At 33.7% G+C, this 10,996-nt stretch overlaps 1 protein-coding gene across 1 annotated transcript in view; it reads left to right on the top strand.

The window, feature by feature from the left end:
* The window catches only part of LOC110460941 (zinc finger protein 836-like), a 22,279-nt gene extending 11,664 nt beyond the window's left edge, over positions 1-10,615 (top strand). The window contains exon 2 of the mRNA XM_021514170.1: positions 8,984-10,615. Within this exon, the coding sequence (XP_021369845.1) occupies positions 8,984-10,317 (1,334 nt within the window). The 3' untranslated portion in view covers positions 10,318-10,615. The remainder of the gene's footprint in view (positions 1-8,983) is intronic.
* The last annotated feature ends 381 nt before the right edge of the window (positions 10,616-10,996 follow it).

Genomic DNA, 10,996 nt, shown 5'->3' with positions numbered 1-10,996 from the left:
TTATTCTAGCGTGAAGAAGTTGTCAAAATCCTTTATATCTTCACATGTTACCGACAATCATCAGCTATGAATATATGTTTTATCAATATCACTACATGACCATTTGCCGAAATAGCATACACGTAGTGACTTAGGAACACAGAATGGGAAGATTTGTGTTTTAAAGCCATAATTCCGATGATAAGTTTAATGAACGGTAATCTAAAACAGCTCTGATAAGAAGCTTAATAAGGCTACCAAGAATCACTGTAACAACACCAGCGGTCATCACTGCTGGTCAGGTTAGCTGGTTAATATCATGATCATTAGCTAGCCTGGTCAATAGCTTGTGTCGGTGGCTCAGTGGGGACAGGTTTTGCCCTGCAGCTCTAACAGTTATCTCAAGTTTGGCGAGAAAAGAGTATTTAGACTCCCGGTCATATCGGAATACATCTATCAAAAATAATAGTTCAACTTGACGATATTATAATAGCATTGTTTATCAGTGATGCACGATTTAAAATCATCACAGGTACAAAGAAACTATTAAAGGGAGATAACTCTTACATAAATCGCCTTATCCTATGAGAGATATGTTATGTCTTAAGTATCGTTAAATATATTCTAGATTGAATAGTAAACTTATTAGCTAATTTTATTTAATGCTATATGATAATTATTTGCCGAAACTAAACATTGGTTATGTGCGTGATTCAAGGAGTGATAAGGTCAAATGGCCATGTTATAGATCAACTTGATTGCATTTTTGTTTAACGTCTTATTATCACTATGGTCATTGAAGCACGGGAACATTGACAGCTGAAATATGCCGCTAGCCATGTCCAATGCTATCTGCATTTCATTATGCGTTATATTGATTATATACGGCTTTTGCTTTTTCTTGAACTTTTTTCATCACATATAATTATAACGAGGGGAAAAACATTATTGTCAATAACCCATTTTAACGTACAAGAAAGTGGTCATTTGCTACTTTTCTCAACATTGCTGTATGTGAGTTAGTAACGATTTCCGGATCGCCTTTTTTTTTGAAGATTAGTCACTCCCAATACCTACAAAATGGCGTCCGCTCAGGTAAGAAATTTTGTATAATTGAAAACGGAGGATTGTACCACGGAATTAGATTAGTTATCTAAGTCCGTGATTCTACTGAAGGAATTAAGCAGCTGCTGATGATAATAAGAACGGATTTTGATCAATAAATAACCAACTTATCGTTTTATGTGAGGTATGTGTTGTGGCATAGTATATTTTTGTTGTCAGCACCTCAAAACTCCAAACGGTATCGGAGAATTCTACGTTTCATATGGTTACTTGCGCCCTGGCCCCACACCAGACATCTATCTGTTAAAATGTCATTTTTCAGTTGAAAACGTCATTTTGTCCGCCATTGTTGTGCAGTTCAGACTTTCGGAACGCAAATAAAAAAGAAAATGAACAGGGGAAAATAACTAATGTTTTATCGAAACGAAATATACAGCTAAAGAACATATTGAGTGTGTGATAAACGCAATACCACTCATATTTCATCTCACAATGTAGGCGACACTCGCTTATTGCGAAAACCTGAGACGTATAACGTCTCTGCGAAAACGTACGCATCAACACGTGCGATAAACGTGATAATTTGTTTGGTACTAATGTTTGGATTGACATGTTGATGTAGTTGGCTTGGTAAACAGTAGTTGACTTTGTACATGGAATATGTGTTTGATACTTATTTTTGTTTTATTTCGCACATGGGGATTTTTTTTGTCATATTGATGGTGTGTCTTTGATTTCACGGTGGTAGATGGCAAGCCAAGTTGTCATTTATGCATGGAGCAATGTTGATCCAGTACTTAACCAAATTATATAAGATATCTTATTTAATTATATAAGATATCTTATATACTTTATGAGATATCTTATATACTTTATAAGATATCTTATATAATAAATGAGATATCTTATATATTTTATAAGATATCTTATATACCTTTCTTTATAAGATATCTCATAAAAGATATAAGATATCTTATATATTATATAAGATATCTCATAAAAGATATAAGATATCTTATAAAGAAAATTAAATGAGATATCTTATATCTTTTAGAAGATATCTTATATAATATATAAGATATCTTATAAACAAAATTAAATGAGATATCTTATATAATTCGGTTATAAGATATCTTATAAAGAACGAGATTTGAATTTGAGATAATAAACCCTCCTCCACAGCGCTCGGTAAAGCATTAAATCGAAAGCCTTAGTTTCGTACGTATCTCTTAACCGGAAATGAAGTATGTGAAAGTGAAAGTAGGAGTTTAATGCCACCAAATAGGTCTGGTTATAGCGGTATTAACATTATTTTAAAAGGTTAAGCTTTATAAAGTAGATGGGGGGTAAGTGGTGGAGAAATGGATGTTCCTATGTATTTCATAACTGAAGGAAAACGATCCTACTGCATGTATTACTTACAATTTATTCATTAAAATGTTTTATCTTGATTTTCTTCACGGATTTCCTCTAAATGTTTTTAAAGAAATTTGATAAAATTGTAATATTACCCGTACAAATTCACAGACAGGTAATTGACATTAAACATATTAGGAACATTTATTAATTGTTTCGGCTGCTTATCACAGACCGCATTAAAGCCATTTTGGTCTCTGTGGAGTATAACATATAGATAGACATGGGGACATTTTTTTTTATTTACTGTTTCAGACTGGTCATACACCTGTATTTATTATCACAGACAGGCTATGTATCTTTAATTATATTGTTTCAGATAAAATTGTTTTAACTATCACAGACATTAAAGAACATACTTATGTATTTGTAATTCTATGTTCTATCAATATACTGTAATGTAAGGAACATTAATTCATTGTTTCAAACTGGTTATAAACTTGTATTTACTTATACTATTACAGACAAGAAGTAATATTTCATTATTTGATACATATGTATACAGATAAGTGATATTTCATCATCAGGTGCATGTTCTTTAAAGTCTTTGAGATATTGATCACTTATAAGATATATTTTGTAGAGATACAATTGTATTTTGTGACCTAAAAGGCATTTCACACAAGCCAGATACATGGTAACACTTACAGCATGTCTGTAGTAGTAATTACATGTGTAATACCTGTCTGTGATAGTATATACATGTGTAATACCTGTCTGTGATAATATATGCATGTGTAATAACTGTCTATAGTAGTAATTACATGTGTATTACCTGTCTGTGATAGTATATACATGTGTAATACCTGTCTGTGATAGTAAATGCATGTGTATGATCTGTCTGTGGTAGTAAATACATGTGCAATACCTGTCTGTGATAGTATATTCATGTGTAATACATGTATGTAGTAGTACATGTTTAATACCTGTCTGTAGTAGTATTTATGTGTAATACCTATCTGTGATAGTATATGCATGTGTAGTACCTGTCTGTAGTTGTAATTACATGTGTAATACCTATCTGTGATAATATATACATGTGTAATACCTGTCTGTAGTAGTAACTACATGTGTAATACCTATCTGTGATAATATATACATGTGTAATACCTGTCAGTAGTAGTAACTACATGTGTTATACCTGGATGTAGTAATATATATATATATAATATATTGCTGAGCATCAAAACTTGGATACACTTTTGTTAGAAAGACTTGTCCTAACTCAGTGCCTCTTGTTTATTATAAAACACAACAAAGATATCTTTATAAAGAAATATTGAGAAGGTTATATAATGATTTGTATACAGATTATACAAACTAGTAAACAGGGTAAATAAGAAGTGGTTTACAGAGTATATAAAGAATGGTATATAGAGAGTGGTATACAGGGTACATAAAAAGTCCTTATTTATTTAGTAAGGGTATCCTCTATAATACAGCCTCATTGCATAAGGTACCTGTATTTATCATCTCTATTATATATAGTGTATTGACTCATTTTCCAGAAGATACAATGTACATGATACAAAGTATATACATGGTATATTTCCGGTAAAGAGGAAAATAAGACATTTCATCTTCAAAAACCTGTAATTGTAGCATATCTCAGGTCTGAAAAAAACAGAGGCAAATCAGTCACTGGGCCAGAGCATTTGGGTGCCAATAGAGGAAGTTTGGGTGTAAAGATAATTAAGATCCCCCACCATGTAACCATCTGAATACATCCATGCTTACATGATTGGCGCCAGGGTCCTGCCCTGCCACAAGGGGCTTATAGTCCCCAAATTTTACATGAAATCAGTAAAGATCCCATCCAAATGCTGCTGGGCATGCAGAGGAAAAACACTCATGATACCAAGATAGTCCCTAATGGAGCCCACCCCATCCCTGAGGACTTACTCCTTCAGTCATAACATGGAAATTGTTGAGATCCCCAAGCTGATATTTCCTGTATGGTAAGAGGTAATCAACAACTTTTAATGAAAAATATTATTCCAGGTGAGCTATTAATAATGTGCCTGTGCTTCTTGTTCTTGAGAGGCCACAATAAGGGAACATAAATGGGAAACTCCAGCACAAGCAAACATGTTATATTTCCTGTGCATGCAATCAATATGAACCAATATCAGACAACTATTATAAAGATGAGGTACCTTACCTACAGAGAATATGGACCTTACATATACCTCATGTATATGTGCATGCATACAAGATGTACTTGATGTATAGGTGTAATCTGATGTATAGAAGGTATATATATACCTGATGCATGGAAGGTGTATATATATACCTGACCTATAGGAGGTGTATACCTGATGTATAGAAGGTATATATACCTGATGCATGGAAGGTGTATACCTGACCTATAGGAGGTGTATACATGATGTATAGAAGGTATATATACCTGATGCATGGAAGGTGTATACCTGACCTATAGGAGGTGTATACATGATGTATAGAAGGTATATACCTGATGTTTAGAAGGTGTATATCTGATGTATATGAGGTGTATATCTTAAGGTTTTTTTTTTCAATTGTCGCCCTTTTACTCTTGGGGAGGGGATACATTTACATGATGTGATCATGTGGACGCTAAGGGCCTGAGGGGCGGAGCCAAAAGGGGCCAAAATAGCTCAAACAATAATTGTCTACTTCCAGATCCAGATATGTTAAAAAACCTTCTCATGGATGGAAATATCCTGATGTGCTTAATCAAAATGTGAATTTCACAACCCCTTGGGTACTAATTCCTCCCTGGTGAGGGGCAAAATTCCCTGCTATACATATATATATATGTAATTTTTATTTTTGACATATCACAACAACAAATAACAATTGCATTACAACTCAGGTGACCTGTTAGGCCCATGGGGCTCTTGTTTTAAAGTACTGTATTAGTTGGATGTGTTGATATTGGCTTCCACTAATAATCCCACTACTTACCTATAATTAGATGTGGGTTACAGGGACATGTCACATGCTTATTAAGTGTGCTGCAAAATATATATATATACTGTGATGCCCATTCATTATATATAATATCTTCCATTGTATATATAAACGAGTACCTGGTAGTATTTGACATGTCCCTATAGACTTAAGGTTATGGAATTATGCACTATAGAAATATTCAAATTTCAAATATTTCATATCAATATGGATTGAGTGTCGGTGCTATATATTTAAAAAAAAAACTGTTCAAAACAGTTGATTCTCAAACAGAATTTGTTCTGTATCAAAAAAAAAAATGTTTTTGGGCTGAAATATCTATCCTAGATGTTATTATTAAAAAGAGTTATACAATACTTATCCACAAGTTTTTGAGTCTTGAACCCAAATGTTAAGCACATGTATCAGTAAACTGAATATTTCTCTTGGAATCTGCTTCAAACTTTGGGGGAAAAGTCCTATTTGTACCATATGCTCCCCTGAGTGATAAAATTAATTTGGAAAAGGAACTGAAATACAAGACATTCTTCATTTTTGAAATTATATCTAAGTTCCCTAAGTTTATGATCTAGTGCCAGTCACTTTTCATAAATAAAGATGATGAGATTAATTTAATATAATAAAATAACCTTGCTATAGTGATATGTACACATATATAGTATAAATATATTTTATTATGAATTTTTTCTTGGACTTAAAATTAACCTAGAGAGGTCAAGTTAGATCAAATGTAAAAATAAGCAGTTAATGTCCTGGGTATAATAAATTGTATTTCATTATAAATATTCTTCGTGTATTTTAGATTTGCTTATATCTGGTAGATTGCAAGATTCTATACCACCAGGTCTAAATTAACATATAGGACAGTCTTTGAAAAATGGGACAAAATCTAAACAAGCTACTTGGGGTGGGCGACTCACTGAGGGTAGGTTAACTAATTTGATTGGTTTGGAAGAACACTGAACAGATGTACATGTCCTTTACCTGTTAACTCACAAAATACATGAACACAAACTTTAAACCATGAATTTATAACACAGGAAAATCAGCAGAAATCAATAAATTTTGCTTACAACAAAGAAGACAAGTGATGTGAATGATAAATGTTGAATCAACTAACTCAGCTTAGCTTTCTGACATCAACTATAAGACAAGACCTCATTAATAATATAAACCAAACCCCTCCCCCCTCCCCAAATCAAACCAAACTAGAATTCTTCAACGAGGCTGTGTACGAAAAATAACATAAATCAAGATGAATTTTAAAATCTCACTTTATATTTGAGTATGTGGTGACTGATTATGACAATATTTCTGCGCTCTTACCGAGTTTGGCATCATTACACCTTCACAATATAAATCCTCAGCAAACTACTTTCATTTGTCTCATTCTGGTTGAAAATGACGTACAACAGATTAATAAATGACAGTGATTCTCACTAATAAGAACTATATCTAAACCTTTGGATTTTAGGCCAACGAAACTAAATTGTCATTTGAATAAATAAACATGTAGCAACTTCACAGACATTTTCTAAGTTCTCAATGGCTCTTTAGAACACTCGAGTTTCTTTCGGAAAAGTTTATAACTCTGGATTATTCCAGCCATTTTAGAATATATTAATGTGTGATTCCTAACACTAATATTTTAAAATGTATGCGTAAATATAATAATTAATATTTGAATATATCAACTAAAATTCTATATTGGTGTTAGTTATACTTCCTGTTGAAAAATAAGCTAGTTTTACACAGCTCCCGTTTATCGGACTCGTGATCTAAGTACAACGGGAGCAGTCATTTTCAAACATTTCTTCTTTGTCGGTCTCGCGAGAGTCTCGTTCTTTATAAGATATCTCATAAACTTTTCTTTATAAGATATCTTATATCTTTTATGAGATATCTTATATAATATATAAGATATCTTATAAAGAAAATTAATTGAGATATCTTATAAAAGATATAAGATATCTTATATATTATATAAGATATCTTATAAAAGATATAAGATATCTTATAAAGAAAAGTTTATGAGATATCTTATATCTTTTATAAGATATCTTATATCTTTTACAAGATATCTTATAAAGTATATAAGATATCTTATAAAAGATATAAGATATCTCATAAACTTAAAATAAGATATCTTATATGTTTATAAGATATCTCATATGTTTATAAGATATCTTATATGTTTATAAGATATCTCATATGTTTATAAGATATCTTATATAATATATAAGATATCTTATATAATATATGAGATATCTTATATAATTTGGTTAAGTACTGGATCAACATTGCTCCATGAATAAATGACAACTTGGCTTGCCATAGTGGTAGGTCTAGATTTGGTACGGCTTGCTTATATTATAACATGTTGGTACGCTTTTATTTGTACATGTTGGTACGCTTGCATTGGGACTTGTTGGTACACCTGCATTAGAACACGTTGGTACACCTGCATTATTACATGTTAGTTTGTTTGTATTGGTACATGTTGGTACGCTTGCTTTTATACATGTCGGTACGCTCGTATTAGAACATGTATTTACGCGTGCATTGGTACATGGTTTTACGCTTGCATTGTCACATTATGCTATTCTTGTCATTTTAATTGCACACTGATCACTATATTATTATACAAAATGGTTATCGTGTAAAAATAGAGCTATATAACAAACGATTATCCTTTAACAATGATAATAAGGTTTTCTCTTAAGTGATGGAAAAAAACCGAGTTCCCATTTTATATTGATTACGTTTTCAAAGCAAGGTTCGTGGAATATCAGGATCACAATAGCAAATTATTTCACCCTTTATTCATGATATAAAAAAGTATAATAGACTTTTCAGGAAGGAACTAAACTAAGCAAGAATACAACATAATTCATGAATCCCGTGCATTGCTTATAGATGAGTTCATAATGCGTATTATCTCACACATGAAAAACTGTTGTGCTACTAAAACATATACTTTTATGACAGGTTTATCACGATATTATACTGAATAGGTCTTCCCGGAAGACTTATAAAGTGGTAATACCGCTCTGTAATCTTCCTATTGTTGCTTCATTTATCTTATATTTCAGATACATTAAACTGAATGGCATTACCTTTGGATTTGTTATCTAAACCAGACCCAGGATCAACCACAAGCCAACCATAACACAACAACCGTCATTTGTGAGCAGATATAAAACTAAAGGTTATATACTTAGTATATATTTCCAACGGAGTGACTATCAATGACCGAAAAGGACGTTCATGAGAATCAAAGCTCAGTCATTTCGTACAACGAACATATCAGGCAACAAGGGAAATAGCTATGGTTGCCACATAAAGCGGAGACATGTTACAAGCCAAGAAGAAAACAAGCGCGGTAGCTAGGTAAACTTTGAAAATAAAGGACATAGTTCGAAGACCAAGGAGAAGACCAACGTTTCATTTAATTTGTTTCAAAGAAGACTGACAGTTCAGGCACGAGGCCAAGAAGAATAAATAGGACACAAGCTATGCATGTGTTTCATTGTGTTGTACAAGTTGTGATTAAGGACCATTTAATGACATTTTAACGGAACAGGAAAACAATTAAAGTGTTGTTTCTGTAGTACGCATTTTAGTAGTCCATCTAAGCTGAAGGGAAACGTCATGGCACCTAAAGTAGAAAAGCCCCACAAGTGTGATATTTGTTCTAAGGGATTTAGTTATCCATCTGGACTACAGACGCATCTCAAGATCCATACGGGAGCAAACCCGTTCCAATGTGACGTTTGTTTGAAGAAATTTAATAATACATCCAACCTTAAAGCACATCTCAAGATCCATACGGGAGAGAGACCTTTTAAGTGTGATATATGTCGTAAAGGATTTACGTCTTTCTATTGTTTACAGATACACCATAGGACACATACAGGAGAGAAGCCTTACAAGTGTGATGTCTGTGGTAAGGGGTTTAGTCTATCAACTAACCTCCGTGTACATACCAGAACACATACAGGAGAGAAGCCTTACAAGTGTGATGTCTGTGGGAAGGAATTTAGTGACCCATCTAGCCGACAGAGACATACACGACAACATACAGGAGAGAAACCTTACACGTGTGAAATCTGTTCGAGGGGGTTAAGCAGTTTCGATTGCCTTCAGAAGCATCTCCTGACACACACAGGAGAAAAGCCTTTCAAATGTGAAGTCTGTTGTAAAAGATTTAGAGCCTCCTGTAGCCTAAAGGTACACACAAGGATACATACCGGAGAGAGGCCTTACCAATGTGATAGATGTGGTAAAGGCTTTTGTAAGTCATCCAAGCTTAATAGACATTACAGAACACATACAGGAGAGAAGCCTTACAAGTGTGATGTCTGCGGTAAAACTTTCGGCGATTCTTCACACCTAGTTGTACACAGGCGAACACATACAGGAGAGAAGCCTTACAAGTGTGAAATCTGTTGTAAAAGATTTAGTCAACCATCAAAATTAAATAGACATCACAAGATCCACACAGGAGAGAAACCTTACAAGTGTGATATCTGCGGTAAAACTTTCGGCGATTCTTCACACCTAGTGGCACACAGGCGAACACATACAGGAGAGAAGCCTTACAAGTGTGAAATCTGTTGTGAAAGATTTAGTCAACCATCAAAATTAAATAGACATCACAAGATCCACACAGGAGAGAAACCTTACAAGTGTGATATCTGTTGTAAGGGATTTAGTGAATTAGCTAGCCTCAAATGGCACGCCAGGATACATACAAACGAGAGACCATACAAGCGTGATGTCTGTGAAAAGACATTTAAACACTCGAACACCCTAAAGAAACACCACAAGACGCACCAGATAGAGGACGTTAACAACAATGATGTATCTGAGAAGACGTTTAGTCTTTCAAAATGTCTTCATTAAGGATCCCGACCTGTCCCAACTGCATTGTATTTTCCATATACAGTAACCTCCCCTCAAATTCCACTTCGATATAAATGTAGCTCAGTTTTGCCAGGACACTTTCGTTGACCAGGTAGCTCAGTCGTGGAGTCCAGGGTTCGAATTCCGACCTAGCTCCGCTGAATCTTTATACTCGGAACACTTTTGTTTATGTTTATCACATTAGGTTTATTCGTCCCGCAAGGTGTGGTTTACTTTTCAGAAATAATTTATAAAAGCTAGTGCCATGCCGTTAAAATAATTTTAAATGTACGCGAAAATACTGATGTTGTTACAGTGCCAGTGATACACTGATGTTAGTGAGAACACTGATGTTGTTACAGTGATACACTGATGTTAGTGAGAATACTGATGCTGTTACAGTGATACACTGATGTTAGTGTGAGTACTGATGTTGTTACAGTGATACACTGATGTTAGTGAGAATACTGATGTTGTTACAGTGATACACTGATGTTAGTGAGAATACCAGTGATACACTGATGTTAGTGAGAATACCAGTGATATACTGATGTTAGTGAGAATACTGATGTTGTTACAGTGATACACTGATGTTAGTGAGAATACTAATGTTGCTACAGTGATACACTGATGTTAGTGAGAATACTGATGTTGTTACAGGGATACACTGATGTTAGTA

This window comes from Mizuhopecten yessoensis, unplaced genomic scaffold, assembly GCF_002113885.1.
Source record: "Mizuhopecten yessoensis strain PY_sf001 unplaced genomic scaffold, ASM211388v2 scaffold10523, whole genome shotgun sequence".
NCBI classification, from domain to species: domain Eukaryota; kingdom Metazoa; phylum Mollusca; class Bivalvia; order Pectinida; family Pectinidae; genus Mizuhopecten; species Mizuhopecten yessoensis.
This window is presented reverse-complemented; position numbering and strand designations above follow the sequence as displayed.